This window comes from Solanum dulcamara, chromosome 6, assembly GCF_947179165.1.
Source record: "Solanum dulcamara chromosome 6, daSolDulc1.2, whole genome shotgun sequence".
NCBI classification, from domain to species: Eukaryota; Viridiplantae; Streptophyta; class Magnoliopsida; order Solanales; family Solanaceae; genus Solanum; species Solanum dulcamara.
The window spans coordinates 13,180,061-13,204,675 of NC_077242.1; the positions used below are offsets into that span (position 1 = coordinate 13,180,061).

Here is a 24,615-nt window from a genome sequence, read left to right on the forward strand (position 1 = left end):
TAATTATGCTAAAATTATGGTGACTCCTTAAATTAAACTATTTTCTTTTGAAATATTTTTTAAAGAATTGAATTAAGTCATCACGACGTTGCTCCTTATTTGCAAAAAAAAATAGGGATGTAACACTTATTACAGTTACACATCTGAGCCCACTATATAATAGAATTTTATTTTTTATAGTATATATACAGACACATATATTTTTAAATTATTTTGATAATTGTTTTTTCTTTACTAATATTTTACCAAGCGTTTGTATAGGTATTCAGAGATATCTTTCGAAAATAATATTCAAAAGTATTTTTTTTCATATAGTAAAAGAGTTCTTTTTTTAAAGAGCAAATCTTTTAATATTGCATAAAAACTATTTTTTCTTATATACATTTACATTGTCTTTCTCATATTTTTATACATATAATTGACAATAGTAAACATTATTTACTTGATACATATTTTTTTATACATATATTTTATATGATTTTAATATGAATTTTTTTACATATATATGTGTTATACTTGCAAATAATAATTTTATCCCCTCCCTTATTGATAAATTAAGTCTAGCCGGGTACCACATTTTGAAGATTTTGAAGGGTGCCCAACACCTTCCCTTTGGAATAATATAAACATTTTTCTAGAATCTAAACTGGTTTTTCGCAGATTGAAACGTGAGTCATACATGTCATGCATCAAATAGATTTTCTTATTTTCCTTAATAAATTAGGTGACGACTCTATATAATAATTAATCATTTTAGAGTTTATATATTATACTTTATCTGACCTCAATAAAAATGGCATAACACAATTTATCCTTTAGGTCCATTATGACAGTTAACACTCTTGGCGGGAGTTGTTGTTTGTCTTGCCATTCCCAATATCCACATGAAGTGACCTACATGTAGTGTACAAATTCGGTCATCACATTTACATAATAATTTGCAGAAATACTTATTGTTAATTTGACCAAACAAAGTTTGTATACAAACATCCAATTCTCAAATTAATTTACAACTTAATTTGGGTCTTGGACATTTGTAGAACCTTGCATTCAAATCAGTCCAAGCCGTCAAATTTGGCGCATTGAGACCACAATGACATCTTCTTACATACGGTGCTTTAAGTGAATTGATAGAGGATTCTAACATTGCTTTGAAATCTAGAGTTGAAGAAAACTTCTACTTAGCCTATGCACGAATGAATAAGATACGAAACCACATGCATACTACTATTTTAACTCAAACAAATAAATAATTTTTCCCAAGTCTAACATAATAGAAAATGACCACCATATACAAGACAAAATTCTCAAAAGATTACAAAAATCCTAACCCATCCCAATGCACAAATCAATCAGACCCAAAATCACATGAATACTACTATTTGAACTTAAATAAGCAAGTAATTGATTCACTAATCTAACATACCGAAAGATTACGTAAATCTTAAATCCTAACAATGTTGCTTTGAAATCGTAAAATCTGAAAATGCTTCAAAATGTAGAGATGAAGAGAGTTATCTGAAGAATTTGTGGGGTCTTTTAATGGGTTGGGTCTTTTTAATGGGTGATTTGGGTCTTTTAATTGGGGTGGGGTGGGTTACTTATATGGACAGGTGGGGTGTGGTGTTTACGTGAACATCCTATATGGCGTAAATTAATATATATAGGATGTCACATTTCATTCCGTCAAACGAAAAAGTAAAACTGACCCAATAGTATAACAAGAGACATAGTTTTAAGTCCAAAAATAGTTAAATGATATATTTGACCTATTTCAAATAGTTAAAGGATATTTTTGGCCTTTTTCTTCTGTTTGATGTTTTTGAAAGCTTTCCAAAATAATAAAATACATGCAACTCGTGTTTGAACATGACCCGAGTTCCTTTTTTTCTTTTCTTGGGTAATTGACGACCCGAGAATACTACTTGCGGGTTCGTCTATAAACATCGCAATGCTTTGGAAAACTCAATTGCCCCTCCTCCGTCTGTCATTGAATGAATGCAGAAAGGGAGGGACTTCATCAAAGCAATTCGTAGAAGCTTCTTCACTCTCCATAGTAACTCTCCCATTTCTCAGGTAACAAAACACTTTCTCTCTCTGCCCTAATCACACTGTTTCAACAGCTAATGGTGACATTTTGTAACTGTTCATTCACGTACAGATGGATCAATCAACGCGTTACTGTTACAGCCCAACTTTGAAATGGAACCCTAAGGTTGAAGAATACTTCATCAAAGCTTACGGAGCTGATCATTTCTCTCGGATTTCTTCTGCTCTCACGTATGCTATTTGCCTCATCTACCTTATACGTATCACTACCAATTTGCAATCTGTCATTTCAAATTTACACTTTTTCTATTGTTATGTATCTGTTAGATAACTTATGGTTTAACTTGAGTAGTTGAGTTCTATGTTGAATTGATTAAAAGTTCTTAAATTTGATGAATATAGTTGAGCTCAATCTACGTGTTTGTAGGTCCTGGTATTCAGTACTACAAATCTTATGCTAAGCAATTTAGGCAAAAATGAGGTTGAGAAAAATAAGAGACTAACAATAAAGGACTATTAGTAATTAAATTCATTATTAATGTAGCTTCGCTTCGAAGGAAAGTTGGAGAGTATAACTGTTGTTGAATTCAAATTTATGAAAAATTCATTGTATTAGCATAAAGGGAGTTTGCTACTTCGTTGTCTGACGTTATAGACTTGTTACAATCTTTCACTATGTGGTATATACAAGTCCAGACTATTTTACCTTTGTCAGTATCATTTTAGTATGGAAAGTTGAAAGAATAATTTCTATTACGGTTAACAAAATAAGTACTCCCCCTTCTGTTACGACTTTTATGATTTCTTCTTGTTTCCAACTGTGTGTACAAACATATTTCTTTGCTTTGTTTGTGATATTTGAATGCCTTGACTGCAGGCACAAAAAGTGTCAATGATATTTCCTTTACGTATAGATGTTTCCTTAATGTGGGATTTCAATGGGTATGCTGTTGTTGTAGATGTTCCCATCTAACGTTCAAATGTTAATGCTTTTCTTAGGCGCCCATCATGTTACTCTTGTATCCGGGTGAATACGCTCAAATCAACAAGTGATGCTGTTATCGAGAAGCTTTTGGAAATTTTTAAGGAAAGAGGAATGCACGATATCGCAGTTCAAGAATCTGCTACTACATGGGAGACAGATAATTGTTGTAAGGCAACCTTAGAATGCACTGGAAGTGCAGAATCTCTTAAGGCCATCAAAATTATCTCAAAGTGTCAATTTCCTGGCTTGGATTATGTAGTTTTTGTTAAAGGTTCAGGACCGCATGCTATTCATTATGGGGACAATGAAGGCAAACCTCTTAAGGAGGTAATTGTGAGCCGAAAGTGTGCAGAGGCAGTTCTTCGTGGTGCCCAAGTGAGTGAGTTATTCAGCACTTATATAAACCCGGTCAGCTATAGGAATTCATTTTGAGTTTAATTGGAGAAGTTCATTGTCTTTCCCCCGAGTCAATGTGGATAGTAGGTATATCTCAACCTGTACATACAAGGATGGAAAAATGGCAAATCATAATGGCATTTCTAACTTTTACCAAGTGATGTATTGTGTGTTTAAGTTATCTATGTTGCTGCTTAAGTACGTGCATGCAAATGCATGATACTGTTCTTGATATATGAGATTGTCTAAGAGTTGTACATTCTTACCTATTATCTTCTCTATTATATTAAAACACTTGACTGTTTTCCCGACAACATACATACCTTTGTTTTCAGCAACATTATTGCCTAAAACCTGTGCTAATAAGACAAAGAAATTGAGAGTCTAAAGCCTATGGCTTGAATGAGTCAGTAACAACGGATTAGTGGAATGAGGGATTAAGAGACGGATAGGGAGGGAGTGATCCATCAATCATTAGTTGGCCTTCTCGTTGAACCAGTGATGGTGCTTTCCGCGGAGTTGTTTAAGTTTTTGAATTCCATTTCTAGTTCTATTTGGAAGTATTTTCAGAAAGTACACTGAAAAAGACTTACAAAGAAAAAGGAAAAAAAGAAAAAAATCATAATTGAAGAAGGAACTGTACTGTTGCATAAACTGGAAGACTTTTTAGAATTAAGGTCATGCAATCATGTGAGTATCATATTCGGCAATTTATTCTTTTCTTCTTTCTTTTCTTAATTTATCATGTCTTATTCAGGGGTGTAAATTTTGACTGGTACTTCAAGTAGTACTTACCCTTCTTCTCCATATATGCCTGTTTTATCTGAAGCTATGTGATAGGCTCATACCTTTGTCAGGACTAGTGACATCTTGACCTTCAATATCACTTGATGTTATGCATTAGTTTTTTGTCTATAGGGGCACAAATATACCAACAGGAGACACGTTCCTGCAAGTTGGCAATATTACCAAAACAATGGCATTGGAGCACCGGAAGAGCTTTCTTCTTTGATTTGCTAGAATCTTTTTGTAAAGAGTGCATGCACTTTAGTTAAATTACAAATTAGTACCCGACACATTAATCTTACCATTTACTTGTCATATTTCCCAGGTTTATGTGCCTGGTGTTTTGGCATGCAGTGCTCATGTTGAAAGAGGTGATGCAGTTGCAGTTTCAGTTGCTGTGGAACAGTCTGGTCCAGATGGTGGATGGGGTATTGCAATGACACGCGGGACTGTTCTACAAGGATCACAAGAAGGTAAACTAACTTCTTGTTTGCACCTTTTCATATCTAATAAAGTGTCCTTTCTGAATTCTTACACTGATTTGACCCCAAAGGCATTAATGCGTTTCTGTGTGAAAAAGTTTGCTGAGGAACTTACTATTTCTTTGACATAAACTTGATATGTGCGTGTAATTGCAGTATACATTTTGGTCTTGCTTTTGGCGTTTCCTCATTTTCACTTTTGCCCAAATATGACTGGGCATCAGTAAATTAATGATTTTGTATCGGTAACAATTAACACCTGCCTCAGCTAGTAGTTAGAGCTGGGGGTAAGCCCGTTGGTTTCGATGTAGAAAAGGTTTTATTTGCTGGGGTGATGGTATGCACTTAATGCACAGAATTCAGATATTTATTTCTCAATGAATGAGAATTTCCTTAATGTGAGAGTTATTTTGACTCCTTATTTTGGCGAATTTCTTGCAAAATGAAAAGCTAGTTTTGCAGTAAGATATTTGATAATTTATTTGAACCGTTGGCTTCATTTCACATTACTCTGAACGGATTTTAATCTTTTCAGAAATATCCTCCTTCTCACATGATTATGGTGGGATATACTGCATTTTTATGGTTAAATACCAAGATGATTTTTCATCTAGTCTGGTTTTGTGGATACAATTTTGTTATAGTCTTTTTTCTTTATTACTTGTAAAAAAAAGGTCCAGACTCTACTTAATGGGATTTCACTGGGTATGTTGTTGTACTTGTAAAAAAGGTATGCTATGATCGTTCTGAAATATACACTAGATCTGCTTGATTTGTTGAAATATTGTCTTCTCTCTTACACAATCAAATTTTGCAGTATATAAAATTTATGTCATTTTTTATTATTTTTAAGTTGTATGACATTCTTCGAGCCAATAGAGTGACCAATCTCAGTTTTGATTAGATCCTTATTATTTTGAAAGAGATGGCTTCTACATTGGCCAAGCAACAGCAATGATGTCCAGAGCTGGGATGTTTCGTGTTACTGAAGGAGTTGCAGTGAATATGAAGGAAAGAGTATTTAGACTACCCTCCTTTTATGGTATAAGTTTCTCGCCATTTCCAGTATTATTGAAATCATTTACAGGATATTATGTGCATACAGTTTTATGGCGTACTCTGGTTTGTCCCACCTGATGATGAGAATCTGCTTCAATTTAATAAATGTTGTTACTATCTAGTTTTAAAGAATATTTACAGTCTAGCATTTTTAAATTGCTACTTAATTCTTGTCTGATAGGGGTATCTCTGCCTTTTTATATATAGGATTTTCCCCCATTATGAATGAAATTATTTCTTACTTGATAAAAAAGTGTCTCTTCCTTTTTTCTTTTGGTATCTGTATCAATTTCGATTCTGTTTCTCATCCCTGTTGAGAATTACTGTGGCACATTTACACTATTAGCTGATATTTTAAGTCTAAGTCATGGTTATGAACTGGAAATGAGGAACTTTAACATACTCAAGTTCACAACGACAGAAGTGATGTAAGATGTCTGTGAGAATCAGAAGTATAGTATGCTAATATAGTGTTTGTTCGTTTGGTGCATAGATTTTAGAGTATAGTAACAGTTGATGCACTCCTTTGTGATGACTGATTAGATGTCATCCATTTATCAAGAGGAGTAGAAAAGAGAGTTTATTTCCGTGTGATTTTACTAATTTTGTGTTAGAAGCTTTAGTTTTTTGCCTTTCTAAATTGCAGTGATTAGAATGTGGAGAAATTTTCTGGCCATTTTGGAAGGCAAATTAAAACCAAATTTCTGGTTAGACCCAGGATCGATTCAACATGAATGATATTTTGCCATTAGAGACCCTTCCAAGCTCTCTCTAAATATGTTTATCATGATAGTCAGTTGCCTATTCGTGTTCCTGAGAATGGACAAGGGGAGAATCGGTCCCATTAGTGGTCAAAAAGCAGTGTACATGATGATTCTGGTCACAGTCACTAAACAATATAAGTTTCCATTTCTAGACAGAGACATTAACGGCTTTTGTCACTTTTCGAAGGTAAGGCTCTTTGGAGGGATGCTATATTTGCAAATTTTCAACATAGTTGGTTAGAGTCCAACAATATTGCAAATCATTATCTTCCTGAAGGTAGCGCTTGGGTAGATGCTATTGCCACTTCCGTTGTATAAAGAAAATGGAATGTCTTAGTAGTCCAGAACTGTTAGTGATGCAGAAGGAATGGGGGAGTCCGTTAAGTTGAACTTTTGTTGTTATCAGTGTACTCAGCAGTTCTTCTCTGATTGTTAAAAGTATCTTTATTAATGAAAAAGGAAACACTTCGTACACTTGTCCTCTCCATGAGTGATTTTGTCAGTGTTGCCTATTGTCTTTTTGCACAGTGGTTTTCTGAATATGAAAGAAAGAACAAAAAGGAAACATTATACACAAGAATATACTTCCAAGTGATTTTGGATTGTCTGTAAATAGCAACTTCTTTTCGAAGTTGTGAGATTGATTATAATATCTTGCTTTCAGATTTGCTTGAGGGCGAGATTTTTCTTCAGAACCTGCCAAGCATAATAACTGCACATGCCTTAGGTATGTCCATAATTTCTCACATTGTTTTAACGGTGAGTCTATACCATTACATTATATGCACACTATATATTCTTACGGTAACTCATGCATTTTGAACTTGTTTCTTGTTTCCTTACTATATGCTGCAAGTTTGAAGTATTCGTATTGTAAGAACAATGAGTTCGCATTAGTTTTAAGTGCCAGTTTAAATTTGAAGAGGAATGGTAAACAGTTAATTTGGTTGATCATTATGCTTTAAGATCAAATGATGTAACTTGTAAATTGATTAAATGGATTATGCTGTTTCCAGTATTCTCTGAAAGATGAACTCTGGGATTAATTTCTCTGAGAATAAGATATAATCCTCTGAAAGTATAGCAAATTGAAGAAGTCTTCCTATAATTTATATATCTCAACTCAGATCCACAGTGGTGCTGCATCAGTTTATCTTCTTGACTTGATACTTGCTTTCTTTGATTCTGATATCAGTAGTATGCCCTAACAAGCTTCACCATCCCTTGTATTAACCTGTTTTTTACTCTTGTAAATTCTACTATACATGGCTATCGTTGATCTAGAGAGATGCTGTCCAACTTGAACATCAGCTTTAACAAGGCCACTCTGAGATTAACTCCTGAATGTCGATAAAGTGTTGCATTTGCAGGCACTTGCTAACAAATGCACATTATGTCCTGACTATGGTGATTAAGCTATTGTTTTTACTGGATATCTCAGTCTATAGCCTAATACATTTTATAGTGTGGAAAATGGAATTTTGGTTTTGTAATAAGGTACCTTGCTCTACATCCTGCTTTTGTGACAACTTGCAGATGTATTCCCCTTTCTTTCTATGCATGAAGTTTCTTCTTCTTTTGTCTTTCCTCAACACTCTAATACTACCTATCACGTAACTTCTGCAAAAAATAGCTTGGTTAAGTGAGTAGTTATCTCATCTCCAATGACATGTTTCTTCTTCCTACAACAAATTGTTCTAGATCCTCAACCGGGAGAGAGAATATTGGACATGTGTGCAGCTCCAGGGGGGAAAACCACAGCCATAGCAAGCCTAATGAAGGACAAAGGGGAGGTTGTTGCTGTTGACAGATCTCATAATAAGGTGCACCTTCTGAACTTGACAGGTGATTATAAGTGTATTATTATCTTTAATATTTGGCCCATCTTTAACTTCACAATATTTTGGATTCCTTGGTGCTTACTGAAATGATTTTACATGGAAGGTTAAGGTGTCCTTAAATTGCTGAGACTTGCACCATGGCAGTCTGATCCTTTCATTGATAGTATTTGCTTAAGAATGGTATAGCATTTTGTGTTGAGTAATAAAAACAATGACAGTAAGCTGACATATCCCTTACTTGAGGCAAATTTATTCAATTACATACACCTTAATAGATGACAGTTGTTCAGGTGCTACTTTGGCGACTTAGAGAAATCCAGGTATCACTAGCCTATGATTGCTAGTGGAAGAATTAGCGTTTATGGAGCGATTTAGGTGCATATTTTATAAGTCTGTGGAGATGTCAGCTTACTTGCCCCATAATGAAGGAATTCAGTATATTCCCCTTCAGATAAAGAAAGCCCCTGATTACCTGCAGTGGCAGTTTGAGCAACATGAACACTTTTGGATGTCGACAATCTAAAGTATATCATAGTTCACGAATGTGTCCAGTCCTCTTAAAAGAACTACACTTGGGGTTGAGATATTAAAAATGACTCCTCTTCAATTCTGCATAGTCTGAGATACCAGAATAGAGGAGTCAATGGTTGGTGATGAGATCACTTTGTGACTAGATAGTGACAAGGCGAAGTAATAGAGAGAATTCATCCATGGTAGGAACAATATGAGGTCATAAGGAAGTCCTATAAGTGTAAGAACTAGAAACATTTTCCTTTGTTATTCATGTTGTTTTTCAACACTAGTATTGACTAATATCAACTTCTTAAATTTCCCATTGTTCTCGGGCCTTCTCATCACCCTGGCTTCCCTTTTTTGGTTTAGTGATCTTGGACACTGTGACCTTGCACTACAACTCAATAAGGAAGCCCAAATTAAATAGATAGAACTTCCCATTGAGGGTTCCAAAGTAATCATAAAACTTTGATTTGCAATCCCATGTATTTGGAACTAAAACATGAAACCTGAAAAACATGGTTATTGAAGAGAGTTCTGGGAAAACAAAATAGTAAACAATCAAGATTCAGGAAGGGAACAGTATCAGTTCTGCCTAAAAAACCGTCGAAGAGTTGCTGCAAAAGTGACCTGAAATAAAATCTGGAGAGTATAGACTGTTCAGGCAGAACACGCAGTAAAAGGAGAAACCAGAGAAGCCGATGGAACTGGAGAACAAATTGTTTGGAAAGTGAAAATATGACCAGATCTGTAAATCTAGTTATTGGAACTGTTGGAAATGGGTGGGCTTAGTTCAGAATCACCAGTCGTCCCCCAAGGACCTTAGATCAGCGGTGGAGGTTACCGGAAAAGAAGTCTCGGTGACTGTCCCAGATGTTGCTGATTACCGCACAATGAGGGGTCGTTTGGTTTGAAGACAAGTTATGATGGGATTAGTTAAGATGAGATAAGTTATGCTGGGATTAGTTATGATAGGATAAGTTATGCTGGTATTATTTCTTATTGATTGTTTGGTTTGTTGTATTCAAAATAATATGCATTGAATAAATTTTAAGAACAAGTTGTTTGTTTACAAAAATACCCTTCACTTTATTTAGTTTTTTATATTTTCTTTGCAAGCTTTAGTTATTCATTCTTAAAAATAAAATTTTCATCTTATTTATCTTAAATATTTTTGTGTGTGCATTCCTATGATGGTACCATATGTATTTAAAAATAAAATATTCATCTTATTTAGCTTAAAAATAGAGCTTTCATCTTAAATTTGTTTAAGTAAAAGATGATTTATTATTTATATCACTTCATTTAAACACATATTACTCTTAAATTGTAAAATACTAAAGTTTTAATTTTAGTTGATATATAAAAATACAAGCTTTCAAGTTACTAAAAAAATATATAATTAAAAATATATAATTTAGTAGTAGAGAAATCAAAACATAAATAAACATAAGAATTAGTTAAATAAATTAATAAATAAAAATTATATTTGTATAGTCTAATTTTTTAATTAAAAGAATTATCATAAAAATAAGGAGCAGTGAAGATTGTAAATGTTAATATACATGGTATTAAAAATAATGTGAATATACATAAATGTGAAAAGTGATGTATAAAAAGGGTTCAAAGGGATATTTTTGTCATGTTCTCTATTTTATCCTGAGATTACTATAACACCCAAGAGGAGGGATAACTTATTCCGGTACTAATTATTAATCCCGAGATAAGTTATCCCGGACTTGCCAACCAAACAACAAATTAAGTGGCACTATAATTTAATTCCGAGACTATTTGATGTTATTCTTCACACTAAACGACCCCTGAGTGTTTCTCCCCAAAGATCTGATACCATGTGAGGAATAAAGGCATAGGAGAAAATATTATTGAGGTTTTTTCAAGTGATTTACTCATCATTGTTTGGATGATGAGTTTGTTTTTGTGAATGTACAATTACCTTTATCTCAAAAAAAAGTAAAGGCATGAGAAAAAATATAATTAAGATGTGTGTTGCTAATTGCTTACAGTGAACCTTTTTTATATCCATACTTACACATTACATAATACATGGTTTCCAATGTCGCCGGAAAGAACTCTCTCAAGCAAAACTCCCAAGACTCCCTCTCTCCTACTTCCTAGCAGAGAGGAAACCCCTTGCCGGAAACACCTTTTTCTTTCTATTCCAAGCTATCACACTCTGACAGCTTACACCACCTTTCTTTCTCCTTTCCCAATAGCCTGAGCAGTTCCATTTCAGATTACTGATGGAGGAAAACAGGATATATTTCAACGGAGTTTTCAAATCTTTTGACATCATCAGATGGGTAGTGGGAAGAGATACATGGTTTGAATGGGTGGAGAGAAGTCGTAACATGATGAGAAGATCAACTATGAGTGTAAGAACTACGAAATGGCTGTGCACCATTCTTAAAGAGGCATCCAAGGATAAAGAAAAAGTGATCAGGAGATGGAGGAACACGGAGAAACTTACATAGACTTTCTGTACAAGGAAGGTGATGACCATGGCAGATATATAAGCATTCTCTCTCTACATGGTATGGAAAGATCAGTTATAATAATCCCTGAGCTAGCTTTAAATGCAGGGTGGAATGACATAGCTTTTAAGATAGAGAGGCTCATTCAATGCTCTCACCAACCAAAGTTTGCAGAACAACCCAGACTATTTAAGGAAGACCTCTCCTATGCCCAAGCAACAGGGGAAAGCAAATGGCATTCAAATACACTTTGCGAGACGACAGGGGAAAGCAAATGGCATTCAAATACACTTTGCGAGACGACAGGGGGAAAGAAAATGGCATTCAAATACACTTTGCGAGACGACACTCTCCTACAATGAAGGTGATCTCCATATCACAGAACCCCATGAAGAGAGAGACACCGGCCTTTTCAAGAGATGCATAGTGGGTTCGTTTAAAGAGGGAGAAACAAAACTACTTTCTTTATAAGACATCAGGAGATGGAGTGCAATTTCTTGGAAAGCAGTATTTGGAATAAGCATATATGAGATGGCAAACAACTCATTTTTGTTCGAGTTTTCGAACCGAAACATGACCGAACAAATTATCCAGAAGGAGTGGAGATGGGGAAAATCAAAATCTATTTACATTGGTGGAACCCAGTAATAGGATGCAAAAATTCAAACCAGAAATCTAAAACCACTTGGATTCGAGCTTTGGGGATTCCATTACAACTCCGGTCACAATGGATTTTCACAGAAATTGAGAATATTTGCGGTGGTTGGAATTGGATCGCAACAGAAGAGCAGACAAGTCTGAAAAACCATTTGAAGTGGGCAAGAGTCAAAATCAAAGGAGATGGTCAAAGTTGCCCTAACAAGGTATCAATTGAAAGAGATGGAATTAAGTTTTTCATCCCCATCTAGGTGGTGTAGAAAGTCCGATTCCAAATGGCGTCGCTGAAATTGGGAGACAATTCCCAGAAGATACTGCCGGAGATGGGAGAATGTAGCACTGGACTCCAAAGGTCCCTCTTTGTCAAAGGACCAACATGCAATATCTTTGTCCATAGCAGGAAAAGGACAAAGTTTCATACCTACAACTGTTGGAATTCAGCAAAAACACGTGGGGTATGCAGAGACAACTGAGGTAATTTTTAAATGTAAGTTGAAGGTCACGTGAGAAGAAGGTGGAGACCCAAGCGTTTCCTAGACACCACTTGGGCCAGTTCTCCAAGAAAAATAAAATTGGGCCTGATAGAGCCAATGTCATTTTTAAGGATCAAACCCATTAATGAAGGTTTTTTCGATCCTCTTTCTTCAAAAGTGAGAGGCGAAGTCTCAGTTCCAAAGCATGACCATTTGGAACTGGAAATCGCGATAGAGGGAGCACATGCATATAATGGAAAAATTTCCTCAGACATATGAGATACAGGAAATTATCTGGAGTGCATTCCAGATGCCACAACAAAGGAGGTTAATAGCAACAAAGCAGATTTGGCTTCGGAAATCTCAAAGGACCAAAGCACCATAGTTACCATGCAGAATGACACATAAATTGAAGAATGGATGGCGGTAGATGTAAAACCAATTCAACAGGATCAGAGTCTTATTATTCAGAAGGAGAAGGAGACATCTGCATGGGTAAGACAAAATATGATTAAGCTGGGAAAATGTTTGGGGTTGATTTCGAGGGAGATGAAGAGGAGTCGCTGGAGTTACTTGTGCAAATAGATAGCTACAGGCATGCTAGAAAGATGGAAAATGATTTCATCATTAAGAGGCCTAGATTCAAGGGGGTTCAGGAGCTTAGAAGGCTCGCATCTTTCGACATCAAAGTAAAACTGTGTCCTAGAATGTAAGATGGCTTAATAGTGGGGATAAAAGAAGATTGGTGAAAAGCTTAATTTTCAACTGGAATGCAGACATAGTCTGTCTACAGGAATCTAAGCTAGAGGGGGAGATTAAAGATATGATAAAAGAATTATGGGGTGGAAGATGAGTCAAATATGCTTGTCTTCAAGCTAGTGGCACAAGAGGGGGAATTCTGATGTTATGGGATAGAGGATCGTGGAGAGTGGAAGTTCTGGAAATTGGCTCTTACACTCTTACATGTAAATTTGAGGCTCTGTTGGAGGATTATAAGTGTCATAATACAGGAGTATATGCTCCGAATTGCAGATTTGAAAGAGAACATGTATGAGAGGAAATAGGGGCTGTCAGGAGTTTGTTTGAAGGGACATGGGTAGTGTGTGGTGACTTCAATGTCACACAATTTCTATCTGAGAAGAAAAATTGCAGGAGGAGAACACCAACAATGGTAGATTTTTCAGACTTCATTGCAGACATGGATATTTTGGATTTACAACTAGAAGGGGGGAGCTTTACCTGGTTCAAAGGAGACAACAACAATGCTGCTTCTAGAATTGATAGGATTCTGATATCGAAGGAATGGGATGACAGTTTCAGCAATTAAACAGGTTGTGTTGCAGAGATCATGCTCAGATCATAATCCAATTACACTACAATGTGGAGCCTGGATCAAAACAAATCCTATTTCAAATTTGATAACTGGTGGTTGAATATGGAGGGTTTTGTGGAAAGAGTCAGATGGTGGTGGGAGTCTCTTGTTTTTATTGGAAAGCCTGATTACATCCTGGGATGTTAATTAAAGACTTTTAAAAGGCAAACTGAAGGAGTGGAGCAATACGAGCTTTGGAAATCTAAGAATGCAGAAAGTCCAAATTCTGAGGTAGTTGGCCATTCTAGATACAGTAATGGAGAACAGGACTTTAACAGAATCAGATGCATCTTTGTAGGCATCTCTTCTAATGGATTATGAAGAGCACTTAAAAAGTGAAGAGATAGCATGGAGATAAAGATTAAGGGCACTTTGGCTGAAAGAGGGGACAAAAATACCAAATATTTCACAAAGTGGCCAATGCACATAAAAGAAGCAATAATATTGACCAACTGATGATTGAAGATGAATTTGTGATGGATCCGGTGAGAATCAGAGGGGAAACTATTGGGTTCTATCAGAAGTTATATTAAGAAAACACAGGTTGGAGACCTTCAATTAATTTGATCAATTGTTCGGTGATCATTGAAGAGGAAAGAGAAGCTCTACCAGAAGTGTTTTCACGTTTGAAGATGTGTGCAATGGACAAAGCTCCTTGTCCAGATGGCTTCACAATGGGGCTCTACATCAAATGCTGGGATGTAGTAAAAAAAGGATATCATGGAAACTTTCAAGAACTTCCATTCTCATGGTGTATTTGAGAAAAGTTTCAATGCCACATACGTTGCTTTGATTCCAAAGAAGCATGGAGCCAAGGAACTGAGAGATTTCAGACCTATCAGTCTCATAGGTAGTGTCTACAAGCTGCTATCAAAGGTGCTGACAGAAAGATTGAAGAAAGTTGTTGACAAGCTGGTAGATGTTCAACAGTTGGCTTTCATTAAGAACAAACAAATAATGGATGCTATCCTAATTGCAAATAAGGTGGTAGATTCCAAAATTACTCAAGGAAAGATAAGAATTTTGTGCAAATTGGATATTGAGAAGGCATATGACCATGTAAACTGGGAATTTTTGCTGAAAATGCCCTCATGTATGGGTTTTGGAAGCAAGTGGATTCACTGGGTAAGATATTGCATCTCCACTTGTATGATTTTCAGTTCTTATCAATGGAACACCTGAAGGGGGAGAAAAGCTCCTTTGTCTCCTTTTCTCTTTATCATAGTCATGGAGGGTCTAAGTTACATGATAAAGGTGACTAGGAATAATGAATGTCTAAGAGGTTTTGAGGCAATCGCAAACCAAACCCCAAGTTCAAATGCCAATGTGGAAGTCAACCACCTCCAGTATGTTGATGATCCCTTAATCCTTTGTAATGCTGAGGAAGGGCAATTACTGATCCTGAGATCAATTTTAGTGCTTTTTGAGGGAGTTTCTGCACATGTGGCTAAAAAACCTCCCCTTCTTCCCTCTTCTTAATAAGAATATGAGCCTTTATATAGGCTCCAAAAATTTTAAATTTTCATACAATTTTCGATGTGGGAGATTGGAGATTTTTTTTTATAGACAAAACTAAATTTTTTTTAATACAAACTATAATTAAACTAACCTAACTAAAATTGTATTTAGTTAAATATAAAATCTTTTTGAGATAATTTTTGAATAACTATATAAATAGTAATCAAAGATATAGTTATATAAAAATATGTATATTATACTAAAATTTATAAAAAAAATAGTTAAGAATAACATGAAAATATCTTTATTTTTTATAAAAGCTAATTATTTCAAAAATGTTCGAAATTCAAAGAAACTCGATAGTTAATTTGCGTTGTGGAGGGTTAAAATTGGGTGTCAACAATTGTCCCTTTCTTTGGATATGATCGATAAAAGAGATCCTAGACAAAGAAAATTGACAAATCTCATTTTGATCGACTCCATCTTCATCTTTCTGAAAAGGGGTTGGTATGGATTTTTGAATTATGGTTGGACCCCAAAATAACCACATGCTTTCCGATAAGAATGTGGTTTACTGTGGTGGAAGTCGTTCCTCAGCTCGTGTCCTATGAGTTCTATATTTCTTTTTGGACTGTGTCCCAGTTCGCTGCTAAGAAAAGATTCCACGTTGTGCTGCATCTTCTTTGATGTCATTCACAATTTCTTTCTTCTTTACATATTGAAAATATCCATTGGTAGGATAATGTTGCTCTATTGGTAGGATGGTGATCCATTGATAGGATACGTGGCAAAATAATTGTCTGTCCATCAGTAAAACAAATGGAGACCCATTGGTAGGATATAAATGTGTGTCCATCGATAGGATGAATGAAAATCCATTGGTAGGATATGTTGGTCCATCAATAGGACGAATGATGATCCATTGTAGGACGAGTAAATGTGATCCATTGGTAGGATATTTTGGCAAAATAATTGTCTGTCCATCGATAGGACGAATGAAGATCCATTGATAGGATATAAATGTGTGTCCATTGATAGGACGAATGAAGATGATCCATCAGCATGATATGTTGCATGTCCATTGGTAGGACGAATAAAGGTGATCCACCGATAGGATATTTTGGCAAAATAATTGTATGTCCATTGGTAGGACGAATGAAGATCCATTGATAGGATATAAATGCGTGTCCATCGGTAGGACGAATGAAAATCCATTGGTAGGATAATGTTGCATGTCCATCGATAGGACGAATGAAGGTGATCCATCGGCAGGATATGATGCATGTCCATTGATAGGATAATGATCCATTGGCAAGTTGCACTTCAAATCTTCTCTGATATTTGATGCGCCTTACGTAGCCCTTTAGGTGTTTATAACGCTGGAAAATGCTGATGTTTCTCTTTGATGAGATCGATATACTATAGCCCTCTCGGTAATAAAATTACCACTTCTGGTAATATAATATGAATGATCCTCTTGTCAATAATATGCAATGTTATCCTCTTGGATGATTTGAATGATGCATGACCGTCTTGGTAATGTAATAAAAATAAAATGGCCCTCTTGGCAATAATATGCAATGTCATCCTCTTAGATGATTTGAATGATGCATAACCCTCTTGGTGATGCAATGAAAATTAAATGACCCTCTTGGCAAATGAATATGCAAATGTCATCCTCTTGGATGATTTGAATGATACACGACCCTCTTGGCAATGTAATGTAATGAAATGGCCCTCTTGACAAATGAATATGCAATGTCATCCTCTTGGATGATTTGAATGATGCATGACCTTCTTGGTAATGTAATGAAAATGAAATGGCCCTCTTGGCAAATGAATATGCAATGGTCCTCTTGGCAAATGAAAATGCAAATGTCATCTTCTTGGATAATTTAAATGATGCATTACCCTCTTGGTAATGCAATGAAAATGAAATGGTCCTCTTGGCAAATGAATATGCAATAGCCCTCTATGCAAAGAAAATGCAATGACCCTCTTGGCAAATGAAAATGCAATGGCCCTCTTGGCAAATGAAAATGCAATGGCCCTCTTGGCAAATAAATATGCAATGGCCCTCTTGGCAAATAAATATGCAATGATCCTCTTGGAAAATGAAAATGTAATGACCCTCTTGGCAAATAAATATGCAATGGCCCTCTTGGTAAATAAATATGCAATGGCCCTCTTGGCAATGAATATGCAATGTCTCTCTTGGCAATTGAAAATACAATGACCCTCTTGGTAAATAAATATGCAATGGCCCTCTTGACAAATAAATATGCAATGACCCTCTTGGCAAATGAAAATGCAATGGTCCTCTTTGCAAATGAAAATGCAATGGCCCTCTTGGCAAATAAATATGCAATGAACCTCTTGGCAATGAATATGCAATGACCCTCTTGGCAAATGAAAATGCAATGGCCCTCTTTGCAAATGAAAATGCAAATATCATCCTCTTGGATGATTTGACATGTTATCATTTTTTATTATTATTTATTTATTTATTTTGAACAATTTGTGTTCGTTGGGACTCATGTCTTTGATAGAAGTTTATACGAGGCCTTAGTGGCTCGCATCTTGAATTTATGTTCGCTCCATTATAGCAATGTTGGAGATTATTTGAAGTTGACTTCGAACTTCTAACAATTCTTGACAGAATTTTTGAGATCTTCCACAAAAATTCTATCCCAGTTAGATCTCTTGACAAATGTCGAGCTGCTGAAAAAAAATTTGACATTCTGGTGAAATTTTTGAGATCTTCTCAAAAATTCTGTCTCAGTTGCATATATTAACATGATCTCCAATCTTGACTTGCTGGAGATAGTATCTTCTTGTGAATTTTTGAGATCTTCTCAAAAATTCTGTCCAGTTTTCATTGTAAGGGAGAAATAAAAATCTTACGGGGAACATAATCGAGCTATTATGGCGCCTACATATCTTGTTGGTGCAGGAATCAGGTCAAATGTAGTCTCAATCCTGTGGATGATGAGTATTGTAAAATCTGAGACAAGATAATCAGTAGTCACATGTGTAATATGAGCATAATAATATGAAAAACTGTATTACTTGTAATATTTACAATTTATAAACAAGAGATATGCCGCCCATTTGAGATAGACGATCCAATGAAGTAAAATAGGCATCTCACACTGATGGGATTCGCCTAATGTCACATTATTTAGAGCAAACCATCAAATTTCAAAGGACAAATGCAATTATTATTTTTTGAGAATGTAAAGAGATAATCAAATTTTGACTACAATTGATACCAACAGTTAGGATTGCATAGAACTATTTCTCAATTTCTTTCTTATACCTTAGATTGACTTCAAGGTAATTCCTATAACTTCAAGTAGTACCTCAAACATACTTAAGTGTCGACAAGATTTTTTCCATATTGCTTCAAAACAAGGTTTAGAATTATACTAATCCTCCTGTTTCAAGTGCCCTCACAATAAAGAAAGTCCTACTTCGCATATATTTGAAGTGTTTGATTTGAGGACATTTTGCAAAGTGCACTCACACTCTCAAGAAAGTTCAACGCATGCAACTGTGATACCATATGCTTGGCCTGCATGTAATTCTCCACTAATGTGAGAATATTTGGAATGAGATCATGTAGGGCTTGTTTATTGGCTTTTAATGTAGGCTTAGAGACGGGTAGGATATTTATTTGGGATAAAAGTGACTTAATCTCTCCTTGCGTCACACTGAATTTGTGTTTTTGATGATTGTTACGACTTTTGGCGTTTGATCCTCTTTGTTTTCTCCTTCTTATATTTTGACTTCTTTTTGAGTCTTTATTATTTGAGCTTTTTCTCTTTTCACCCCTTCCTTTTGAGGTTTTTCCTCTTTTGTTAGAGTAGTTTTCTTTTTATCTTACATCGATCTTGTAGGATTTTTTTTTGAAAGTCGTCTTTGTTTTCTTGACTTTGGAGACTTTACGTCTTTTGTCTTAGACAATTTCAAAGTTGGATCTTCTTTTATAATTTGTACGTCTACGGTGCGCTCAAGGAGATTGGGCCAAGAGAGGAATAGTGCATGTAAGCACTCAAAAGGGAAAAGGCTAAGATGTGGTAGTCCAAAGAAAAGGCTTTAGGCTCAAAGTGGGAAAACTAGGGATTAATGTTATTTGGTAGGCTTTGAAAGGCACAATCGCGTCAAAAAAGGCCTACAATCCTTTCTCAAACCAAACATAACTCAGGATTTCGCTTCAACAAACATTCAGGCCAAGTTCTAGATCAACAGTGCGATGCAATTGAATTTTAATCTAAAGCTCACCACACAATGTACATGAAGTCATGAGGTTGGTTTTATTCTTACCTTGAATGCCTGTAAGAGAATTTTCAAGCATCACAAAAGTACAAATGAAAGATACCAACAGAAGCTATGATTTACCACAAACCCAATCATTTTCATCATATTGAATATTTCGTATGCTTCTAAATATATTCGTCTCAATCAAGAAGATATGACTCTTAAAATATGTACACAATTTATAATTTTTTTTATTTTTTTATTATTATATTTTATTATTATTATTTTAGTATAGATTTCTAAAGTGCTTACTTTATTGATTTGTAGTCCATTATGTCTTTTTTTTCTAATTCAATATGACAGATCTTTTGATTGACCTTATGTTGCATTATGGGGGTAAATGGATTACAAAACCACAACTAGAATATGACGAAAAGTATGTTGCTACTAGGAGAGATACTGATTCACATCACATAGAATATGATAAGATAGTGGAAGAGTACACAAGTAACTTTGAATTTCTGCTTGTGAAACAACTATTTGTGAAATTGCCTTCTAAAAAATTTTACTTGATTGAAGGGACTGAAGGTGTTAGGATACTCCAAAGCTTATTGAATGAACAATTTAAGGTGATTCATTTCTTTGCTGTTGATGATTTTGAACAAACTGTTTCAGCCCCAAATATTATTCACCATAGTGAAATACATTTGGTTGAATGTGAATATGGAACTGATGCTGAATCAAAAAGTTGTTTTAGTGATATTGGTAAGTCAAATGATGATGAATATAACTTTGAAGAGTTAGAGCTAATTAAGATGCAAAAGACTAGAAAAGTAAATGAGAAGCTCAGTCATTACAAAGAACTTTATCTCTCTATAACCTTCAAGGACTTGAATGAGGCAAGAAAAATTGTGAATTTGTATGCCCTTGCAAATGCTAAACCTATAATAATGGAAAAAAGTAACATAACAAGATTAAGGTATAAATGCATAATTGGTTGTCCATTTGCCCTTCTTATTTCACAAGATGGTAAGGGTCCAGGTTTTAAGGTTAAAACATTGAAGACATACCACAATTGTGAGAATGCATTTAAAAATTCTAGAGCTTGCACAACTATTTTAGCACAATTTTTCAAGAGTAAAGGTGCAAAATAATCCTTAGTACAAGCTTAAATATATGAGACAAGACTTGAAGGATCAATCCAACTTGAATGCTAATCTCATAAAGTTGAAAAGGACCAAGAAGATGGCCCTACAAAAAAATACAGGGCAGTTTCTTAGATGATTACAACAAAATAGTGGCTTATGCAAATAAGATTAGGTTGAGCAATCCTGGTAGTGATGTTGTGATCAATTTATCAAAGGATGGGTTGGAACAAGGTAAAAGAAAGTTTCTCAGAATGTACATTTGCTTCAATGCACTGAAGTTAGGATGGAAGGAAGGTTTGAGACCCTTTATTAGACTAGATGAGACCTTCTTGAAGGGTCAATGCAAGAGACAACTATTGGTGGCTATGGCACAAGATTGTGAGAATTGTGTCTACCCATTGGCATGGGCTGTAGTGGATAAAAATACAACTAGGACATGGACATAGTTTCTACAACTTCTGAACAATTCATTGAATCTAAAAGAAGGTGAAAGTGTTACTTTATGTCTGATATGAAGAAGGTAACTAATTTCTTATATTTATTTGAATAAATTTGTCCTCTTTTTATAACAATTTATAATTATGTATTTACGTATTTGACATGTACAGGGACTATTAGAAGCAGTGAATAATGTCCTTCCTTTGTCTCATCATAGGTTCTTTAAGATGCTTTGATTATTTTTTTCCTCTTTGAGTTAGTTAACTAACTGTTCACTTTAATTGGTTATAGGTACTGTGTTAGGCATATTGAAGCCAACTGGATGAAAAGATTTAGGTCAGGGAAGATGAAGAAACTACTTTGGTGGGCTACTTGGAGTACTTATGAGGAAGGTTTTAAGGACTAGTTAAGTGCACTTGGTGCATTGTCAACAAGTGTTGCAAAAGATTTGGTAAAATATCCACCCCAAAGATGGTGCAAGGCATATATGGATACTATATGCAAAAATCAAATGGTGGATAATAATTTCACAAAATCCTTCAACTCTTGGATCCGTAAAGCAAGAGGTAAGCCAATCTTAAAAATGCTTAAAGATATAAGAATTAAAATAATGAATAGGTTAAGAGTGACGGAAAGGAATGCAAGCAAATGGACTACTAATTATAGTCCTAGGTGCATGAAATTGTTCACTGCCTATATGAAAATAGCCCAGTTATGTAATGTTGATTTTAATGGTGATCTTGGGTATGAAGTGTCTAAGGGTGAAGATAGGCATATAGTGAACTTGGTTGAGAAAAAATGCACATGTAGGTCATGGCAGTTGACTGGCATTCCTTGCCCCCATGCCATCAAGGCTATGTTGTACCAGAAGATAGAACCAATGACTGAAATTAATTGGTGGTACAGTAAGGAAGCTTACTTGACGACATATAGGGCCAAGTTGATGCCTGTAAGAGGTGAAATTCTGGAATGTACTGCCAGAACATGCAATGGACCCACCTGATCTTGTGAAAACTGTTGGAAGACTAAAGAGATCAAAAGAACTAGAGAAAAGGATGCATCAACTAAAAGAACAGGAGAGTGGGCTCACTCAAGAAAATTAACTAAAATGACATGTAGTAAGTGTGGTTTATCAACTCACAATGAAAGGACATGCAAGGTAAGAACCTTTCTTACTTATATATCTCACTGTACCCCTAAGTTCTTAACACATAAACATTTTCTTTTCAGCTTGGTGAAGAACAACAAAGGGCTACATTGAAGAAAATAAGGGTCAGAACTGAAGAAGATGAAGAAGAAGTTGAAGAAGAAGTTCACGAACATCTTTATGATGTTAACAGTTCAGCCCCTAGACCAACACAAGAGGAAGAATACCATTTTATGCCTACACCTACATTATCACAACAACAGTATGAACCATTTAGTCCTACTAGAGAGCCTGAAAGTGATCCAGATATAAGGCCTCAAGTCATATCTGAACATCTCACAAAATTGAAGATGAGGATGAATCAAAAAAGAGCCTCTAGAAATAGAGTGATATCTTTTAAAGGTGATCATGCTGGAATTAGTGAGCCTACAGATTTGCCTTACTCACCCACTAAGCTCACTTGAAAAAGAAAAGAATCTTTCACTACGAACCAGTTGAAAAGAGAAAAAGAGAAGAAGGTGGGCAAGTTGAAGACAAGAAAAGCTAATGGGAGATCTCAGATTTAGTATGTTCTGAATGATGCAAAGAAATTGACAGCCTTTACCTATTTTTTCTTGAAGTTCGTAGATGCAAAACAACGAATGTTTGTGTTTTATTTTGGGTTAATTTGGTAGATGCAAAAGAATGAATGCTTATGTTTGTTTTTGGTTTGAAGTTGGTATTAAGTTATGAAGTTTGGTGAAGCATTAATGTTTGAGTTTTGTCCAAATTTTTATTTTTGAGAAATTCTAGCAGGGTTACTAAATTTATGTGATTTAATTGGTTCGCACTAACTGTTGGAAGAACCTCTGATTATATTGGCCGACGTTACGCTATAGTTATAGCTTCCTTAATTTTCTTATATGAATCTGTTCTAATGGGATACGGTCCAAGTTATGGGGTTTTATTAGTAGGCCGATATATTGTTGGAGTTGGTATTTATTTTGCACTTATGATTGCAAGTTCATTTATGATAGGATTCATTGTATCTTATGGTTTCATTTTTTAGCTTCAATGGTGAAATGTGAGTTATTTTGAAGAAGGTCCAAAATCAACATACATTGTCTTTTTGAAATCAAATAGTAAACACATTTTAGCTAGCATTTGGCCATAAATTTATCGTCAAATATTTGTTTGATTGTGAAATTAATCAGAATATTTTCATGTTTCCAAAATTTGGCTCAAAACTAATTTTTGGATTTTGAGACTTTTAGTCACAACCTCAATTTTTTCCAAGTAAAATAAATATATGTACAAACACAATTTCAAAAACTCAAACTTTAAGTTTCAACTTCAAAATCTACGGCTATACGGGAGTGCTTAAGAAGTGTGTCATTCCCTTGTTCCATCTGTATCTATGAAAAAGCAGTTTGGGGGAAAACAGTGGCTATGATGATTCCTTTGCACATTCAAGAAGAGAAATTGGTTTCACATTAACTTGCAGGTAATTCCAAACTTGCATCTACCCTATAGCCAATTGAACAATTTTAAAGAATGCTCTTCACGGGTCAAAGCAAATTGAGATTCTGTGTAAGCCTCTTAGATGCCAGTCTGTGGAAAAAAGTGCATGCCCATGTAGTTAAACAAAATAAAATACTCATTTCAACATAACTTCATAAGTACTAAATTTCATTATAACCAAATAAAATACTCATTTCAACATAACTTCATAAGTACTATAACATGAACAAACATTCAATTCATACATTGAGTCCTAAACGTTCACTTAATGAAGAACATACACTCACTTCATGATCCCTACAACAAACACAATGAACAAAAGCACATGAAATGAAAATGATAGTTTTTAAATTTTTGATTTTCTTCTCCAGAATCATAACTTCTCCAGTCTCTTGAGCTGAAATAAATTTCATTTCTTCAATATTCTCCTCTAAAATACAAATTTTGGCAGCCTCTGGGAGATTAGCAAAATTCAGTTCTTCAATTTTTTCTCCAGATTGTCCCTTTCGGCCTCTTCCATTTCATCGACAATCCTTTTCAATCTATTTCTTTTAACCTTCATAACATCCAATTTGTTGACACCCAATTTTGGCTCTCTGTGCTAAAAATTAACGTCTTCAGACTTTTTGATCAAAATATAATTTTTTACACATTTTTTAAGTTTTTTTTAAAAATTAATAATTATCCTTATTTTAGAATTTTCATGAATTTATTCTTATTTTTTTCTTTTAATAATTTATGGCTAAGCATTCTTAGTTTCGTAAATAATAGGATTCTTATCCATGTTGACACCCA

At 34.9% G+C, this 24,615-nt stretch overlaps 1 protein-coding gene across 4 annotated transcripts; it reads left to right on the top strand.

Annotated features, from left to right (window-relative positions):
* Positions 1-482: 482 nt before the first annotated feature.
* On the top strand, positions 483-23,136 carry LOC129892117 (rRNA (cytosine-C(5))-methyltransferase NOP2C-like). Of its 4 annotated transcripts, none has more exons than XR_008767272.1 (9): positions 1,637-2,076; positions 2,162-2,280; positions 3,049-3,409; positions 4,542-4,689; positions 5,603-5,740; positions 7,186-7,248; positions 8,223-8,366; positions 21,465-21,739; positions 22,404-23,136. XR_008767272.1 is itself a non-coding variant. In XM_055967663.1 (8 exons), exons 1-8 carry the CDS (start codon positions 1,999-2,001, stop codon positions 20,739-20,741), a joined length of 1,626 nt encoding a protein of 541 aa, XP_055823638.1. In that variant the 5' UTR covers positions 483-1,998; the 3' UTR covers positions 20,742-21,435. The 4 variants fall into 4 exon arrangements, 2 of the variants coding, with proteins under 2 accessions (XP_055823638.1, XP_055823639.1); XR_008767273.1 differs by having other exon boundaries at positions 1,639-2,076; positions 8,223-8,344; XM_055967663.1 differs by lacking the exons at positions 21,465-21,739; positions 22,404-23,136 and adding an exon at positions 20,167-21,435 and having other exon boundaries at positions 483-2,076.
* The last annotated feature ends 1,479 nt before the right edge of the window (positions 23,137-24,615 follow it).